Source organism: Oncorhynchus keta, chromosome 12 (genome assembly GCF_023373465.1).
Source record: "Oncorhynchus keta strain PuntledgeMale-10-30-2019 chromosome 12, Oket_V2, whole genome shotgun sequence".
Classification (NCBI taxonomy): Eukaryota; Metazoa; Chordata; class Actinopteri; order Salmoniformes; family Salmonidae; genus Oncorhynchus; species Oncorhynchus keta.
This window is the reverse complement of record NC_068432.1, coordinates 39,469,028-39,488,533: the sequence shown is the minus strand read 5'-3', so window position 1 is coordinate 39,488,533 and position 19,506 is coordinate 39,469,028. Positions and strand designations below refer to the sequence as shown.

Genomic DNA, 19,506 nt, shown 5'->3' with positions numbered 1-19,506 from the left:
GGTCTGGGGAGAGATAGCTAGCTTAGTAATGGAAAGGAGAGAGAGAGGGTCTGGGGTGAGATAGCTAACTTAGTAATGGAAAGGAGGAGAGAGAGAGAGAGAGAGAGAGAGTGGGGAGTGATAGCTAGCTTAGTAATGGAAAGGAGAGAGAGGGTCTGGGGTGAGATAGCTAACTTAGTAATGGAAAGGAGAGAGAGGGTCTGGGGAGAGATAGCTAGCTTAGTAATGGAAAGGAGAGAGAGGGTCTGGGGAGAGATAGCTGGCTTAGTAATGGAAAGGAGAGAGAGAAAGTGAGGTTCTGGGGAGAGATAGCTAGCTTAGTAATAGAAAGGAGAGACAGGGTCTGGGGAGAGATAGCTAGCTTAGTAATGGAAAGGAGAGAGAGGGTCTGGGGAGAGATAGCTAGCTTAGTAATAGAAAGGAGAGAGAGGGTCTGGGGAGAGATAGCTAGCTTAGCAATAGAAAGGAGAGAGAGGGTCTGGGGAGAGATAGCTAACTTAGTAATGGAAAGGAGAGAGAGGGTCTGGGGAGAGATAGCTAACTTAGTAATGGAAAGGAGAGAGAGAGAGAGTGGGGAGTGATAGCTAGCTTAGTAATGGAAAGGAGAGAGAGAGGGTCTGGGGTGAGATAGCTAACTTAGTAATGGAAAGGAGAGAGAGGGTCTGGGGAGAGATAGCTAGCTTAGTAATGGAAAGGAGAGAGAGGGTCTGGGGAGAGATAGCTAGCTTAGTAATGGAAAGGAGAGAGAGAAAGTGAGGTTCTGGGGAGAGATAGCTAGCTTAGTAATAGAAAGGAGAGACAGGGTCTGGGGAGAGATAGCTAGCTTAGTAATGGAAAGGAGAGAGAGGGTCTGGGGAGAGATAGCTAGCTTAGTAATGGAAAGGAGAGAGAGGGCCTGGGGAGAGATAGGTAGCTTAGTAATGGAAAGGAGAGAGAGAGAGAGTGGGGAGTGATAGCTAACTTAGTAATGGAAAGGAGAGAGAGGGTCTGAGGAGAGATAGCTAGCTTAGTAATGGAAAGGAGAGAGAAAGCGAGGGTCTGGGGAGAGATAGATAGCTTAGTAATGGAAAGGAGAGAGAGAGGGTCTGGGGTGAGATAGCTCGCTTAGTAATGGAAAGGAGAGAGAGGGTCTGGGGAGAGATAGCTTAGTAATGGAAAGGAGAGAGAGGGTCTGGGGAGAGATAGCTAGCTTAGTAATGGAAAGGAGAGAGAGTGGGGAGTGATAGCTAGCTTAGTAATGGAAAGGAGAGAGAGGGTCTGGGGAGTGATAGGTAACTTAGTAATGGAAAGGAGAGAGAGGGTATGGGGAGAGATAGCTAGCTTAGTAATGGAAAGGAGAGAGAGGGCCTGGGGAGAGATAGGTAGCTTAGTAATGGAAAGGAGAGAGAGGGCCTGGGGAGAGATAGCTAGCTTAGTAATGGAAAGGAGAGAGAGGGTCTGGGGAGTGATAGCTAGCTTAGTAATGGAAAGGAGAGAGAGGGTCTGGGGAGAGATAGGTAACTTAGTAATGGAAAGGAGAGAGGGGGTCTGGGAGAGATAGATAGCTTAGTAATGGAAAGGAGAGAGAGGGTCTGGGGAGAGATAGATAGCTTAGTAATGGAAAGGAGAGAGAGGGTCTGGGGAGAGATAGCTAGCTTAGTAATGGAAAGGAGAGAGAGTGGGGAGTGATAGCTAGCTTAGTAATGGAAAGGAGAGAGAGTGGGGAGTGATAGCTAGCTTAGTAATGGAAAGGAGAGAGAGGGTCTGGGGAGAGATAGATAGCTTAGTAATGGAAAGGAGAGAGAGGGTCTGGGGAGAGATAGCTAGCTTAGTAATGGAAAGGAGAGAGAGGGTCTGGGGAGTGATAGATAGCTTAGTAATGGAAAGGAGAGACAGGGTCTGGGGAGTGATTATTATTATTATTATATTATTATGAGAGAGAGTGGGGAGTGATAGCTAGCTTAGTAATGGAAAGGAGAGAGAGTGGGGAGTGATAGCTAGCTTAGTAATGGAAAGGAGAGAGAGGGTCTGGGGAGAGATAGATAGCTTAGTAATGGAAAGGAGAGAGAGGGTCTGGGGAGAGATAGGTAGCTTAGTAATGGAAAGGAGAGAGAGGGTCTGGGGAGTGATAGATAGCTTAGTAATGGAAGGGAGAGAGAGGGTCTGGGGAGTGATAGGTAGCTTAGTAATGGAAAGGAGAGAGAGGGCCTGGGGAGAGATAGCTAGCTTAGTAATGGAAAGGAGAGAGAGGGTCTGGGGAGTGATAGCTAGCTTAGTAATGGAAAGGAGAGAGAGGGTCTGGGGAGAGATAGATAACTTAGTAATGGAAAGGAGAGAGGGGTCTGGGGAGTGATAGATAGCTTAGTAATGGAAAGGAGAGAGAGGGTCTGGGGAGTGATAGGTAGCTTAGTAATGGAAAGGAGAGAGAGGGTCTGGGGAGTGATAGCTAGCTTAGTAATGGAAAGGAGAGAGAGAGAGAGTGGGGAGTGATAGCTAACTTAGTAATGGAAAGGAGAGAGAGGGTCTGAGGAGAGATAGCTAGCTTAGTAATGGAAAGGAGAGAGAAAGCGAGGGTCTGGGGAGAGATAGATAGCTTAGTAATGGAAAGGAGAGAGAGAGGGTCTGGGGTGAGATAGCTAGCTTAGTAATGGAAAGGAGAGAGAGGGCCTGGGGAGAGATAGCTAGCTTAGTAATGGAAAGGAGAGAGAGGGTCTGGGGAGTGATAGCTAGCTTAGTAATGGAAAGGAGAGAGAGGGTCTGGGGAGAGATAGGTAACGTAGTAATGGAAAGGAGAGAGGGGGTCTGGGAGAGATAGCTTAGTAATGGAAAGGAGAGAGAGGGTCTGGGGAGAGATAGCTAGCTTAGTAATGGAAAGGAGAGAGAGTGGGGAGTGATAGCTAGCTTAGTAATGGAAAGGAGAGAGAGTGGGGAGTGATAACTAGCTTAGTAATGGAAAGGAGAGAGAGGGTATGGGGAGAGATAGCTAGCTTAGTAATGGAAAGGAGAGAGAGGGCCTGGGGAGAGATAGGTAGCTTAGTAATGGAAAGGAGAGAGAGGGCCTGGGGAGAGATAGCTAGCTTAGTAATGGAAAGGAGAGAGAGGGTCTGGGGAGTGATAGCTAGCTTAGTAATGGAAAGGAGAGAGAGGGTCTGGGGAGAGATAGGTAACTTAGTAATGGAAAGGAGAGAGGGGGTCTGGGAGAGATAGATAGCTTAGTAATGGAAAGGAGAGAGAGGGTCTGGGGAGAGATAGCTAGCTTAGTAATGGAAAGGAGAGAGAGGGTCTGGGGAGTGATAGCTAGCTTAGTAATGGAAAGGAGAGAGAGTGGGGAGTGATAGCTAGCTTAGTAATGGAAAGGAGAGAGAGTGGGGAGTGATAGCTAGCTTAGTAATGGAAGGAGGAGAGGGTCTGGGGAGAGATAGATAGCTTAGTAATGGAAAGGAGAGAGAGGGTCTGGGGAGAGATAGCTAGCTTAGTAATGGAAAGGAGAGAGAGGGTCTGGGGAGTGATAGATAGCTTAGTAATGGAAAGGAGAGACAGGGTCTGGGGAGTGATAGGTAGCTTAGTAATGGAAAGGAGAGAGAGGGTCTGGGGAGAGATAGCTAGCTTAGTAATGGAAAGGAGAGAGAGTGGGGAGTGATAGCTAGCTTAGTAATGGAAAGGAGAGAGAGTGGGGAGTGATAGCTAGCTTAGTAATGGAAAGGAGAGAGAGGGTCTGGGGAGTGATAGGTAGCTTAGTAATGGAAAGGAGAGAGAGGGTATGGGGAGAGATAGCTAGCTTAGTAATTGAAAGGAGAGAGAGGGTCTGGGGAGAGATAGCTAGCTTAGTAATGGAAAGAAGAGAGAGGGTCTGGGGAGTGATAGATAGCTTAGTAATGGAAGGGAGAGAGAGGGTCTGGGGAGTGATAGGTAGCTTAGTAATGGAAAGGAGAGAGAGGGCCTGGGGAGAGATAGCTAGCTTAGTAATGGAAAGGAGAGAGAGGGTCTGGGGAGTGATAGCTAGCTTAGTAATGGAAAGGAGAGAGGGTCTGGGGAGAGATAGGTAACTTAGTAATTGAAAGGAGAGAGGGGTCTGGGGAGTGATAGATAGCTTAGTAATGGAAAGGAGAGAGAGGGTCTGGGGAGAGATAGGTAACTTAGTAATGGAAAGGAGAGAGAGGGTATGGGGAGAGATAGGTAACTTAGTAATGGAAATGAGAGAGAGAGAGTGGGGAGTGATAGCAAGCTTAGTAATAGAAAGGAGAGAGAGGGTCTGGGGAGTGATAGCTAGCTTAGTAATGGAAAGGAGAGAGAGGGCCTGGGGAGAGATAGGTAGCTTAGTAATGGAAAGGAGAGAGAGAGAGAGTGGGGAGTGATAGCTAACTTAGTAATGGAAAGGAGAGAGAGGGTCTGAGGAGAGATAGCTAGCTTAGTAATGGAAAGGAGAGAGAAAGCGAGGGTCTGGGGAAAGATAGCTAGCTTAGTAATGGAAAGGAGAGAGAGAGAGTCTGGGGTGAGATAGCTAACTTAGTAATGGAAAGGAGAGAGAGGGTCTGGGGAGGGATAGCTAGGTTAGTAATGGAAAGGAGAGAGAGGGTCTGGGGAGAGATAGCTAGCTTAGTAATGGAAAGGAGAGAGAGAAAGTGAGGTTCTGGGGAGAGATAGATAGCTTAGCAATAGAAAGGAGAGAGAGGGTCTGGGGAGAGATAGCTAGCTTAGTAATGGAAAGGAGAGAGAGGGTCTGGGGAGAGATAGCTCGCTTAGTAATAGAAAGGAGAGAGAGGGTCTGGGGAGAGATAGCTAGCTTAGCAATAGAAAGGAGAGAGAGGGTCTGGGGAGAGATAGCTAGCTTAGTAATAGAAAGGAGAGAGAGGGTCTGTGGAGAGATAGATAGCTTAGTAATGGAAAGGAGAGAGAGGGTCTGGGGAGAGATAGGTAGCTTAGTAATGGAAAGGAGAGAGAGGGTCTGGGGAGAGATAGCTAGCTTAGTAATGGAAAGGAGAGAGAAAGCGAGGGTCTGGGGAGAGATAGCTAGCTTAGTAATGGAAAGGAGAGAGAGAGGGTCTGGGGTGAGATAGCTAACTTAGTAATGGAAAGGAGAGAGAGAGAGAGAGAGAGAGAGAGTGGGGAGTGATAGCTAGCTTAGTAATGGAAAGGAGAGAGAGAGGGTCTGGGGTGAGATAGCTAACTTAGTAATGGAAAGGAGAGAGAGGGTCTGGGGAGAGATAGCTAGCTTAGTAATGGAAAGGAGAGAGAGGGTCTGGGGAGAGATAGCTGGCTTAGTAATGGAAAGGAGAGAGAGAAAGTGAGGTTCTGGGGAGAGATAGCTAGCTTAGTAATAGAAAGGAGAGACAGGGTCTGGGGAGAGATAGCTAGCTTAGTAATGGAAAGGAGAGAGAGGGTCTGGGGAGAGATAGCTAGCTTAGTAATAGAAAGGAGAGAGAGGGTCTGGGGAGAGATAGCTAGCTTAGCAATAGAAAGGAGAGAGAGGGTCTGGGGAGAGATAGCTAACTTAGTAATGGAAAGGAGAGAGAGGGTCTGGGGAGAGATAGCTAACTTAGTAATGGAAAGGAGAGAGAGAGAGAGTGGGGAGTGATAGCTAGCTTAGTAATGGAAAGGAGAGAGAGAGGGTCTGGGGTGAGATAGCTAACTTAGTAATGGAAAGGAGAGAGAGGGTCTGGGGAGAGATAGCTAGCTTAGTAATGGAAAGGAGAGAGAGGGTCTGGGGAGAGATAGCTAGCTTAGTAATGGAAAGGAGAGAGAGAAAGTGAGGTTCTGGGGAGAGATAGCTAGCTTAGTAATAGAAAGGAGAGACAGGGTCTGGGGAGAGATAGCTAGCTTAGTAATGGAAAGGAGAGAGAGGGTCTGGGGAGAGATAGCTAGCTTAGTAATGGAAAGGAGAGAGAGAAAGTGAGGTTCTGGGGAGAGAGCTAGCTTAGCAATAGAAAGGAGAGAGAGGGTCTGGGGAGAGATAGCTAGCTTAGTAATGGAAAGGAGAGAGAGGGTCTGGGGAGAGATAGCTAGCTTAGCAATAGAAAGGAGAGAGAGGGTATGGGGAGAGATAGGTAGCTTAGCAATAGAAAGGAGAGAGAGGGTCTGGGGAGAGATAGCTAGCTTAGCAATAGAAAGGAGAGAGAGGGTATGGGGAGAGATAGGTAGCTTAGCAATAGAAAGGAGAGAGAGGGTCTGGGGAGAGATAGCTAGCTTAGCAATAGAAAGGAGAGAGAGGGTCTGGGGAGAGATTAGCTAGCTTAGCAATAGAAAGGAGAGAGAGGGTCTGGGGAGAGATAGCTAGCTTAGTAATAGAAAGGAGAGAGAGGGTCTGGGGAGAGATAGCTAGCTTAGCAATAGAAAGGAGAGAGAGGGTCTGGGGAGAGATAGCTAGCTTAGCAATAGAAAGGAGAGAGAGGGTCTGGGGAGAGATAGCTAGCTTAGTAATTGAAAAGAGATAATAACCTGTTGATGACACTGCAGATATGTGACAGTCATTACTCATATTCTGAATTTATAATACATACAATTAAACGAGATGAAAGCGTTGTGTCCAAAGATAATATGGGATGTGCTCAATGTGCATTTACTAAACAATGTACTAACAATGACTGAACTGTATTGTGAATAATGTTGTGTGCCTCCAGCTGCAGCAGTAGGGACTACGCGAGCCAGACCCAGTCAAATACAGCACCAGCAAAGCCAACCAGAACCACCCCCACCTGCAGCACTCACAACCCTACAGACACAGCAGATGACACTACAACAACAGCAGAACGGTAATACACACACATACACATACACACACTCCAGCTGAGTATTGCTAAATAGTCCTGGTTATTGCTAAATACATTGCCATGCTAACGGCCAGTCGTTTTCATTTCCTATTAGTGTAAACCCTGGTTTCAGAGCTCTCTGCTGTGTGTTGAGATGTGTTGTTCCCCCTGGTGGGTTACGATGGGACACATGACCAGTGATATAATGTTCCCAGGCAGAAAGACACTGATAGGCCTATTAGCCATGCTGTACTGCTGAAAGAACAGAGAGGCAGCCAGAGAATAGCTCTTTCACTGAGCTGTTGTAATTTCTCTCTGTATATCCACTATCCTGGAGGGGTGGGCTTCACTTTTATTGCAATGTTTTTGAATGTGTTGCTTTAGCGCTCATGCTTTTATCTTTTGCTTGTCTTGTGCATTTGCCTCTAAAGAGCGTTGAAGTGTATTGAAAAAGGACAGACGGTACAAACAAAATGGATCACTATTCTACGTTTGTACTAGATTATTTTTGATTATTGTCTTCTCTGAACTGTTTCAGCGCGGCGGAAATCCAACTGTGTGAAGGAGGTGGAGAAACTGCAGGAGAAGAGAGAGAGGAGGCGACTACAACAACAGGAGCTGAGAGAGAAGAAAGCACAGGCAGGGTCACACACACGAAAACACACCGTCACACACACACCAACACACACACACACACACTTTTAACCGTGTGCCATTCTCTCCCAGGAGGTAGATGTGACTGTACCAAACTATGAGATCATGTGTATGATCAGAGACTTCAGAGCCAGTCTTGACTACAGGCCTCTAACCACTGCTGATCTGGTATGTATATGTTAGCTGTAGATCTACTTTCATAGATAGAGTGGTGACACGACTTCATTCGCCGCTCGCTGAATCACATCTTGTACGTATGATATTGTTTCACCTTTCAGATCGATGAGGAGCACAGGATATGTGTGTGTGTACGAGCACGGCCCCTCAATAAAAAAGGTAAGTATCAGAATTTCATAAATCCAACACAGGCACACCCAACTGTTTCATGGTCAGATGGTCTTTTACATGCAGAGATTTAACAGCATCGTAAGCATCACACTCCTCACTCTTTCACTTGAGAACATTCTTTCTATTTCAAAAGTGGGTTATTCAGAACTCCTTTTCGCCTCACCCCTCAGAGTTGACGATGAAGGACCTGGATGTGATCACCATCCCCAGTAAGGACGTGGTGATGGTCCATGAGCCCAAGCAGAAGGTTGACCTGACCAGGTACCTGGAGAACCAGACCTTCCGCTTCGACTACGCCTTTGACGACAGCACCGACAACGACATGGTCTACAGGTACATTTCAAGAACAAAAAGAATCGTGTGAACTGGGCCAAATTCTTGTGTGTATGAGTCAAATCTTCCATTAAGATAAATGCATCATTTATTCCAAAGTACACTACCGGTCAAAAGTTTTACAACACCTCATTCAAGGGTTTTTCTTTGTTTTTACTATTTTCTACATTGTGAGAGCCAGTTTCATCATAGCGCTTGATGGTTTTTGCAACTGCACTTGAAGAAGGTAATGATGGACTGTCGTTTCTCTTTGCTTATTTGAGCTGTTCTTGCCATAATATGTACTTGGTGTTTTACCAAATAGTGTTATCTTCTGTATACCCCACTACCTTGTCACCACACAACTGATTGGCTCAAACGCATTAAGCGGGAAAGAAATTCCACAAATTAACTTTTAAGAAGGTAATTGAAATACCTTCCAGGTGACTACCTCATGAAGCTGGTTGAGAGAATGCCAAGAGTGTGCAAATCTGTAATCAAGGCAAAGGGTGGCTATTTGAAGAATCTCAAATGTAAAATATATTTTTTGGGTTACTTCATGATTCCATACGTGTTATTTCATAGTTTTGATGTCTTCACTATTATTCTACAATGTAGAAAATAGTAAAAATAAAGAAAAACCCTTGAATGAGTAGGTGTTCTAAAACTTTTGACTGGTACTGTATAATATTGTAATTTTAAATGATCTTTACTGTGATTTGGTTGACCTATCTAAAGCATTTCTTCCCTCGTTCCCAAGGTTCACTGCCCGGCCACTGGTTGAGACCATCTTTGAGAGGGGCATGGCCACCTGCTTCGCCTATGGACAGACAGGAAGTGGGAAAACACATGTGAGTTGAACACTTTCCGTGTGTGTTGGATGTTTAATGCTAAGGCCTTACAAAGTTTATTTACTGTTTAACGGATTACATTTTTTGAAAAGTGAGGCAAGCTAATAAAAGATAAAAACAAATTAAAATGAAATACTATTTGAGCCACTTACAAAAATACTAAACAACCTTAGTACAACAAAATATTTTACACTTTTGGTATAATAGTTTTGGAATGACAGTCACAGGGACTAAAGTTTGGGTCCTGGTCATGTTACCCCTTTTATTAAATACATGTATTTATTTATTTTATTGAACCTTTATTTAACTAGGCAAGTCAGTTAACTTCTTGCGTCGAGCCATCCCGGATCCGGTATCGTGACTACAGCCTCAAGCTCATTACCATAACGCAACGTTAACTATTCATGAAAATCGCAAATGAAATTAAATTAATCTATTTGCTCTCAAGCTTAGCCTTTTGTTAACAACATTGTCATCTCAGATTTTCAAAATATGCTTCTCAACCATTGCAAAACAAGCATTTGTGTAACAGTATTGATGGCTAACGTACCATTTAGCATTAGCATTCAGCATGCAACATTTTCCACCAAAACCATAAAAGCATTCAAATAAAATCATTTACCTTTGAAGAACTTCAGATGTTTTCAATGAGGAGACTCTCAGATAGCAAATGTTCAGTTTTTCCTGAAAGATTATTTGTTTAGGACAAATCGCTCCGTTTTCTGCGTCACGTTTAGCTACGAAAAAAACCCTGTATCCAGGATTGTGTAAATCTATCAGCAAGCTCATTAGCATAACACAACGTTAACTATTCATGAAAATCGCAAATTAAATGAAATTAATCTATTTGCTCTCAAGCTTAGCCTTTTGTTAACAACACTGTCATCTCAGATTTTCAAAATATGCTTCTCAATCATTGCAAAACAAGCATTTGTGTAACAGTATTGATGGCTAACGTACCATTTAGCATTAGCATTCGGCATGCAACATTTTCCACAAAAACCATAAAAGCATTCAAATAAAATAATTTACCTTTGAAGAACTTCAGATGTTTTCAATGAGGAGACTCTGTTAGATAGCAAATGTTCCGTTTTTACAAAAAATATTATTTGTGTCGACTAATCGCTCCGTTTTGTTCATCGCGTTTGGGTAAGGGGAAAAAAAAAAAAAAAGTCATTAAAACGCAAACTTTTTTCCAAATTAACTCCATAATATCGACAGAAACATGGCAAACGATGTTTAGAATCAATCCTCAATGTGTTTTTCACATATCTATCGACGATAAAATCCATCGTGGCAGTTTACTTTCAATTCTGAAGAAATGGAACGCGCATGGACTTACTGATTATGCACACAGGACACCGGGCAGGACACCAGGTAAATATAGTCTCTTATGGTCAATCTTCCAATGATATGCCTACAAACACGTCACAATGCTGCAGACACCTCGGGGAATATACAGAAAGCGCAGGCTCATTCCTGGCGCATTCACAGCCATATAAGGAGACATTGGAACACAGCGCCTTCAGAATCCGGGGCATTTCCTGTATGAAACATCATCTTGGTTTCGCCTGTTACATTAGTTGGGGCACGCACAGATAATATCTTTGCCGTTTTGGAGACGTCAGAGTTGTGTCTTTCCAAGGCTGTCAATTCCATGCATATTCGAGCATCTTTTCGTGACGAAATATTGCGCTTAAAATGGGCACGTCTTTTTATCCAATAATGACACAGCGCCCCCATAGGTTAAAGAGGTTAAGAACACATTTTTATTTACAATGACGGCCTACCAAAAGGCTGGGATTAAAAATAAAAATAGAGCACCACAACACCGTAACACCATAAAGGGAGGCCTAAGACAATAACATAACAAGGCAGCAACACATGACAACACAGCATGGTAGCAATACAACATGGCAGCAGCACAACATGGTAGCAGCCATTGTGCAAACACTATTTGGCACAGACAACAGCACAAAGGGCAAGAAGGTAGAGCCAACAATACATCACACAAAGCAGCCACAACTGTCAGTAAGAGTGTCCATGATTGAGTCTTTGAGTGAAGAGATGGAGATAAAACTGTCCAGTTTGAGTGTTTGTTGCAGCTCGTTCCAGTCGTAAGCTGCAGCGAACTGAAAAGACGAGCGACCCGGGGATGTGTGTGCTTTTGGGACATTTAACAGAATGTGACTGGCAGAACGGGTGTTGTATGTGGAGGATGACGGCTGCAGTAGATATCTCAGATAGGGGGGAGTGAGGCCTAAGAGGGTTTTATAAATAAGCATCAACCAGTGGGTCTTGCGACGGGTATACAGAGATGACCAGTTTACAGAGGAGTATAGAGTGCAGTGATGTGTCCTATAAGGAGCATTGGTGGCAAATCTGATGGCCGAGTGGTAAAGAATTGCTGTCAGCAGTTGGATATGTCCCGGCTGAGTTTTAGACATTTTCTGGAGACATAGTTTTTTATAATGGATGTGCTATCTGAAATATATAGCAGTCTACTACTGTAATAAAGCTGCTTCAGCTTCTATTCACCTTGAAGTCTTTATTTAACCCTTCTTTATCGTTGTTTTTATGTGACGCTGGGCTTACCTGCAGTCAGATGACCAAATCGCACTCTAGTGGCCTCATGGGTGGAATATTATTTATATTTTTCAGAATTTCAGAATTAATAAACATTATTGCATTTTATTAAGTATCAAATGTGTTTAAGGCTACCAAGAAACACACTGTGTGACCCTGATTTTGCCCACGGCAGTAAAAGGTTTTAAAAATATATACATTTTGTCTGGCCGAACTTGTTAAAGCATATACTGTATGTTTGTTATCACACACTTTCTAGTCTTTCTTTTTTTGTCACATTGCCTTTGTTTGAGAGGAGACTCAACCCCTTTCCCTTTCAGACAATGGGAGGAGACTTCTCTGGGAAGAACCAGGACTGTTCTAAAGGAGTCTACGCGCTGGCTGGTATGAACACTACACCATATCTCTCTCTACGGATAAAGTTGCTTTTCTTGAGTTAAAATGTGTTCCTTCTGTGTAAAGTTGTCTCTTCAGTGAAACCCTTTTCTCTCTGTGCAGCGAGAGATGTGTTTCTCATGCTGAAGAAGCCAAACTACAAGAAGTTAGACCTCAATGTCTTCGCCACCTTTTTTGAGATCTACAGCGGGAAGGCAAGTGAAGTGACCAATATATCTTCAAACCCCCTGGAGGATGTGTTGACCGTGTTTATATGACCGCGTATGGTTATCTTGTGGTTGTAGTTATTTAAGAGTTTGACCTACTTGTATGAACATAAAGCCAAGCTGCGTGTGCTGGAGGATGGTTGTGGTTGTGGTTGTGTTAACCTGGCCACGTTGTTGTGTTGTCTTGTGGTTGTCTAGGTGTTTGACCTGCTGAACCGGAAAGCCAAGCTGAGGGTTCTGGAGGATGGGAAGCAGCAGGTGCAGGTGGTGGGGCTGCAGGAGAGAGACGTCAAATGTACTGAAGACGTCCTCAAACTCATAGAGGTCGGAAACAGCTGCAGGTAAAACCACGGAGGAAGAGAGGGATTATTTAATAGATTGCCATTTTATGTTCTAAAATATATTTTTTTTATTGTCTAATTTCTCCTAATTTTGTCTCTTTTCCTGCTGTTTATTGTCGATCTCTCTCTCCAACATCTCTCTCCCAGGACGTCAGGTCAGACCTCGGCCAATGCCCACTCGTCCCGTAGCCACGCTGTGTTCCAGATCATTCTGCGGCGGCGAGGGAAGATGCACGGCAAGTTCTCGCTGATTGACTTGGCGGGGAACGAGAGGGGTGCCGACACATCCAGCGCTGACCGCCAGACACGCCTGGAGGGGGCTGAGATCAACAAGAGTCTGCTGGCACTCAAGGAGTGTATCAGGGCTCTGGGTCGGAACAAGCCCCACACCCCGTTCAGAGCCAGCAAGCTGACCCAGGTCCTCAGAGACTCCTTCATCGGGGAGAACTCCAGGACATGCATGGTGACATAATATACACCTCCTTTAACACATACTGGCCTGGTTTGCTGTTTACCCACAAAGCACCTATGATAATGATTTTCTAATGATGTACCAACTGCTAATCCCCCCACAGATTGCCACTATATCTCCTGGAATGGCTTCCTGTGAAAACACTCTAAACACTCTGAGATACGCCAACAGGTGAGACATTCACCTGCCTAATCTCAACCTAACAGACTGTCTACATCTCACCTACTACTAATTACTAAGACTGTTAGTCAATGGGGAGAAGTTTAATTAATTCAAGTTGTCATTGCAGAATATTCTTCCTCTCCTCACTCCCCCTTCTTGATACGAGTCAAAACATTAACCCTTATCCTGACCAGATCCTCTACCTTGTGTGTGTGCATCGATCTGTGTGTGTCTCTCTCCCCCTCTCTAAACAGAGTGAAGGAGTTTGGGATCAGCCCGTCAGACATCCCCTTCTCCCAGCAGCAGGGTGGTGGAGGTGGGGGTCGTGCTGAACTCTCCCCCACTAACACCTACGAGTACGATGACTTTCCCAACTCTCCCACCAGGTCTCTCCTCTCTACGACTTCTACTAGCTACCATCATGTACCTGTCCTCTCTCATTTCACTCCAGGAAGAGGTTACCCCTAAACACAGACCTAGGATCAAATTAACTGTAACCGTATAATAACTATAAGGCCAATCAGGTGATTAAAAATTATATCAATCTGATCCTGGACCAGGGGTAACTTTTATCTACTCCTTTCATTCCCTTTTTAACCCCTTTCTTTTCTATTAACCATCATCTTAAGGGTTGCTTATGTCTGGTGTCCATATTAGTAAGGAATGGCTCCAAACTTGCATGGCCTCACGTTTTACAGCTTGTTTTATATCATTTATTTAACCAGCATTGGTCATTCAGTTTCAGTTTGTCAGAACAGTTGTGGCATGATTATATCTTTTACTCTTTCATTCATTTATTGCATTTCATCTATGTTTAACTCTTTCTTTCAGAAGCGGTGTTTTGTTTTTAATGTTTTTCATTCCCAGCTTGTCCTTCACTCTTGTGCCTGAGAATGTTAAAACATATATATACAGTGCCTTGCGAAAGTATTCGGCCCCCTTGAACCCCCTGCGACCTTTTGCCACATTTCAGGCTTCAAACATAAAGATATAAAACTGTATTTTTTTGTGAAGAATCAACAACAAGTGGGACACAATCATGAAGTGGAACGACATTTATTGGATATTTCAAACTTTTTTAACAAATCAAACCCTGAACACACCATCCCCACTGTCAAACATGGTGGTGACAGCATCATGGTTTGGGCCTGCTTTTCTTCAGCAGGGACAGGGAAGATGGTTAAAATTGATGGGAAGATGGATGGAGCCAAATACAGGACCATTCTGGAAGAAAACCTGATGGAGTCTGCAAAAGACCTGAGACTGGGACGGAGATTTGTCTTCCAATAAGACAATGATCCAAAACATAAAGCAACATCTACAATGGAATGGTTCAAAAATAAACATATCCAGGTGTTAGAATGGCCAAGTCTAAGTCCAGACCTGAATCCAATCGAGAATCTGTGGAAAGAACTGAAAACTGCTGTTCACAAATGCTCTCCATCCAACCTCACTGAGCTCGAGCTGTTTTGCAAGGAGGAATGGGAAAAAATTTCAGTCTCTCGATGTGCAAAACTGATAGAGACGTACCCCAAGCGACTTACAGCTGTAATCGCAGCAAAAGGTGGCGCTACAAAGTATTAACTTAAGGGGGGCTGAATAATTTTGCACGCCCAATTTTTCATTTTTTGATTTGTTAAAAAAGTTTGAAATATCCAATAAATGTCGTTCCACTTTGTGATTGTGTCCCACTTGTTAGAGATTCTTCACAAAAAAATACAGTTTTATATCTTTATGTTTGAAGCCTGAAATGTGGCAAAAGGTCGCAAAGTTCAAGGGGGCCGAATACTTTCGCAAGGCACTGTATTTAACCTTTATTTAACCAGGTAGACCAGTTGAGCTATAAGTTCTCATTTACAACTGCGACCTGGCCAAGATAAATCAAAGCAGCGAGACACAAACAACAACACAGAGTTACACATGGGATAAACAAACATACAGTCAATAACACAATTGAAAAGTCTATATACAGTGTTTGCAAATGTAGTAAGATTAGGGAGGAATGGCAAAAAATAGGCCATAGTTGCGATATAATTACAATTTAGCAATTAAACACGGGAGTGATAGATGTGCAAGTAGAGATACTGGGGTGCAAAGGAGTAAAACATAAATAATATGGGAATAAGGTAGTTGGGTGGGCTATTTACAGATGGGCTATGTACAGATGGGCTATTTACAGATGGGCTATGTACAGATGGGCCTTGTACAGATGGGCTATGTACAGATGGGCTATGTACAGATGGGCTATGTACAGGTGCAATGATCTATAAGCTGCTCTGACAGCTGATGCTTAAAGTTAGTAAGGGAGATATAAGACTCCAGCTTCAGTGATTTTTGCAATTCATTCCAGTCATTGGCAGCAGAGAACTGGAAGGAAAGGCTGCCAAAGATGGAGTTGGCTTTGGGGATGACCAGCGAAATATACCTGCTGGAGCGCATGCTACGGGTGGGTGCTGCTATGTTGACCAGTGAGCTGAGATAAGGCGGGGCTTTACCTAGCAAAGATTTATAGATGACCTGGAGCCAGTGGGTTTGGTGACGAATATGAAGCGATGGCCAGCCAACGAGAGCATACAGGTTGCAGTGGTGGGTTGTATATGGGGCTTTGGTGACAAAACGGATGGCACTGTGATAGACTACATCCAATTTGCTGAGTAGAGTGTTGGAGGCTATTTTGTAAATGGCATCGCCGAAGTCAAGGATTGGTAGGATAGTCAGTTTTACGGAATAAGAAGCCGATTCTACATTTAATTTAGGATTGGAGATGCGTAATGGGAGTCTGGAAGGAGAGTTTCCAGTCTAACCAGACACCTAGGTATTTGTAGTTGTCTACATAAGTCCGAACCGTCCAGAGTCGTGATGCTAGATGTGCGGGCAGCAATCAGTTGAAGAGCATGCATTTAGTTTTACTTGCATTTAAGAGCAGTTGGAGGCCACGGAAGGAGTGTTGTATGACATTGAAGCTTGTCTGGAGGTTTGTTAACACAGTGTCCAAAGAAGGGCCAGAAGTATACAGAATGGTGTTGTCTGAGTAGAGGTGGATCAGAGAATCACCAGCAGCAAGAGCGACCTCATTGATTTATACAGAGAAAAAAGTTAGCCCGTGAATTGAACCCTGTGGTACCTCCATAGAGACTGCCAGAGGTCTGGACAACAGGCCCTCCGATTTGACACACTGAACTCTATCAGAGAAGTAGTTGGTGAACCAGGCGAGGCAGTCATTTGAAAAACCAAGGCTGTTGAGTCTGCCAATAAGATGTCCATTCATTGCCATTGGTTCATTGACTGTTTTAACCAATCAGATCAGTCAGATCACATGGTCAGGGAAAACTGAATCCTACTAATGTGAGTGTGGTGTGCGCTCTAATCCCTTAGCCTACTAGGGGGAAAATCTGTCAATGTGCCCTAGAGCAAGGCACTTAATCCTAATCCTGTAAATCGCTCTGGATAAGAGCGTCTGCTAAATGACAAAAATGTGTGTGTGTCGACAGGGTGAAGGAGCTAACGGTGGACCCAGGGGTGATGATGGAGGGGCGGGGGGGAGGAGGTCACAGCGTCACCCAGCTGGAAGTCCTGGAGGCTCAGTGGGGGGTCGGCAGCTCACCTCAGAGGGATGACCTCAAACTGCTCTGTGAACAGAACGTAAGAACATACGCACACTCTTTCCATACAGTCACCTCTCTATGTACTGACTAGTACTCTAATCTGCCTCTCTCAACTAATGAAAGAATATCAGTTTATTTTACTGTCAGATAAAATGTGTGTGGTTCTTCAATATAGGAATGATTTCATAATTCAGCATAACACCTCCCTCCCTCCCTCTGACTCTCTTAATCTCTCCCCTCTCCTGTGCTCTCTCCCCTCCCCCTATCTACTTTCTTTCTCCTTCCCCTCCCTCTCATCCCTTTTTCTCTCTCTCTCTCCTTCTCCTCTATCTATCTCCCCTCTCTCTCCCCAGGAAGAGGAGGTGTCTCCTCAGCTCTTTACCTTCCATGAGGCTGTGTCTCAGCTGGTGGAGATGGAGGAACAGGTCCTGGAGGACCACCGAGCTGTGTTCCAGGTACACACACACATACAAACACACACAAGTACATACACACATATTATTCAGGGTGTGTCTTTTATTCTCTGTGTGTGTCCGGTGCAGGAGTCTATCCGTTGGCTGGAGGATGAGAAGGTGTTGTTGGAGATGACAGAAGAGGTGGATTATGATGTGGACTCTTACGCCACGCAGCTAGAACAGATCCTGGATCAAAAGATAGACATCCTCACTGAGCTCAGAGGTAATGGGGTATTCTATAACTGATTCTAGATCAGAATAAGTCACATTATTTGCAAGTAATTAGCAAGTATATTTTTCTGATTTTTATCTTAGCATCCCTTCTCTCCTCCTTTTTCTCCTCCTTTCTCTCCTTCTCTCTCAGACAAAGTGAAGGGTTTCCGTTCTACACTCCAGGAAGAGGAGCAGGCAAGCAAACAGATCAACCCCAAGAGGCCTCGCGCTCTTTAGACATGTCACACACACCTACACACAAACACACACTAATCCTAACACTTAACTGGAACCCTCTGGCGTAAAGGATACTTAAGACTGTCATAAGCATGACATAACTGATGTCATAAGTGAATTGTCCCTGATCGATGGTCGTATATTTGTAAATGTGGGTGTTGGCATAAAGCATTGTTTGATTTGTCCAGAGGGGTATAGTGAAAGGCTTTACAGCACAAAACATCCGGAAACCACTGTTGACAAGCAACTGATTTATACCCTTGTTTAGACCTGAACAAAGTGCTATAATGTAAGTTATGATTTAAGGATTATGAGGTGTTGCACCATTTTCTATGTACAGGCTCCTCCCATTGCTGCTTGTTAATATGATCCATCCATCCATCTGTAAAAGCGAGGGCAGATTCCCTCTCCTTTCCATCCCCCTGTAGACTGTATGTACATGGGTAATGTATCTGTGTGGTGTAACGACTATCGACCGCTTCTCATTTAAACAAAGAAAAGACGGAAGGATTTATTTTAAGCACCTTTTTATAAGATTAAAATGTGAGATATGATCTTTTTTTGGGGGGGGGATTAAAATCACTTATTTAGAGTAACTATGAAGTACTTCATTAGATCTTGCTCCTGGAGAGTTGTAGTATGTGCAGGCTTTCTTTCCAGCCCAGCACTAACACACCTGATTCAAGAAATCAACTAAACTGTGAGCAGCTGAATAAGATGTGTTAGGGTAAGCCTGCACACACTGCATTCATCTCTCCAGGACCAAGAGCAACGAACACTGATTTAGTAAGAAATACCTTTCTGACCACCTCTTCTGATCATGTAGCCTATATGGGTTAAGGAAGTGATCAGGTGTTGGTCTGGGAGCCAACCAGATGCATGCATGCACAAACCAGCTCTGATTGTACTATAAACCTCCATTGATCTAACTGTACCCTCCTGTGTCTACTGTACATAAATCCATTACTCTTTAGGACCGTGTTCTCCTCCAGTGTTTCCTCCTACCATTTCTTAGGCAAGGTGGCCTGCCTGATCAGCACTGTTGCCCCCCACATCTAAAAAGGCTGATTTGAAATGTTCAGTGTCTTCAACCTTCTGATGTTGCTTTTGGGGGGGCGTTGCGCCTCGCCAAAGAATAAATCTTTCGGAAACACTGTCTTACAAATGCTTCTAATGACTAGCTTGTAGAAGACTGCTATATGTGTTTCTTGCCAGGATAAATATTTATATGTACCAACCTGCCTCTTAACAAGCCCAGTCTCAGTTGTATCCTGTCCATTCTGTTTACAAGGCAATCTATATGCTATTAACTGAAGAGATCCCCTGGTACTATGAATCTTGTAAAAAGTCTCTGTTTTCTCCCACCATCCCATTTGAAAGTTGTTTATAAAGGGAAGATAGATGTATAGTGAGGACTGAGTTTGGTTCTAGCTGCAGCGGTGGAACTGGGACTTGACTACAGTACCTTATGATAATATATGTGTGCATCAGATGTAACGCTGCCTGGCGTAAAGAATAAAGAACCACATGACTGACTGGACATACTGCACCTTTTGCTATGCTTGTTCTGACAATAATTATTCAGACATTGACATCCGTAGAGACCATGATCTCCAATCACACCAATTTTATTTCGTTTTACATCCCACATGCAACAATAATTCTCATGACACATTTGTTTACGGAAGTACCCCACCCCACCCACCTCAACAGTGCGATAAATTACACTTAAGACAATTTTTTCTTCAATGTAAAATAAACATTGACCAAAACATAAAAAATTGTGTTTGCATATTGTATTTTCATGCATAATTGTAGTTGTGGTTTAAAAGGAGTAAGTGTTGCTGGGGACGTCCCTGATCCAGACGTGTTGTTCCTGCATTCTCCATCGTCTGGTGTACCAGGCAACTTGTTTGTCCTTCATTTCCCTATTCTTTCCCTCA

At 43.9% G+C, this 19,506-nt stretch overlaps 1 protein-coding gene across 1 annotated transcript in view; it reads left to right on the top strand.

Annotated features, from left to right (window-relative positions):
• LOC118376712 (kinesin-like protein KIF2A) overlaps positions 1 to 19,103 on the top strand; it is a 42,833-nt gene extending 23,730 nt beyond the window's left edge. Inside the window, exons 5-20 of the mRNA XM_035763461.2 lie at positions 6,597 to 6,728; positions 7,264 to 7,364; positions 7,452 to 7,547; positions 7,658 to 7,715; positions 7,898 to 8,060; positions 8,800 to 8,890; positions 11,797 to 11,860; positions 11,975 to 12,066; positions 12,277 to 12,419; positions 12,567 to 12,882; positions 12,995 to 13,062; positions 13,308 to 13,439; positions 16,545 to 16,695; positions 17,012 to 17,113; positions 17,201 to 17,336; positions 17,478 to 19,103. Coding sequence (XP_035619354.1) covers positions 6,597 to 6,728; positions 7,264 to 7,364; positions 7,452 to 7,547; positions 7,658 to 7,715; positions 7,898 to 8,060; positions 8,800 to 8,890; positions 11,797 to 11,860; positions 11,975 to 12,066; positions 12,277 to 12,419; positions 12,567 to 12,882; positions 12,995 to 13,062; positions 13,308 to 13,439; positions 16,545 to 16,695; positions 17,012 to 17,113; positions 17,201 to 17,336; positions 17,478 to 17,563 — 1,931 coding nt within the window. The 3' untranslated portion in view covers positions 17,564 to 19,103. The remainder of the gene's footprint in view (positions 1 to 6,596; positions 6,729 to 7,263; positions 7,365 to 7,451; positions 7,548 to 7,657; positions 7,716 to 7,897; positions 8,061 to 8,799; positions 8,891 to 11,796; positions 11,861 to 11,974; positions 12,067 to 12,276; positions 12,420 to 12,566; positions 12,883 to 12,994; positions 13,063 to 13,307; positions 13,440 to 16,544; positions 16,696 to 17,011; positions 17,114 to 17,200; positions 17,337 to 17,477) is intronic.
• The last annotated feature ends 403 nt before the right edge of the window (positions 19,104 to 19,506 follow it).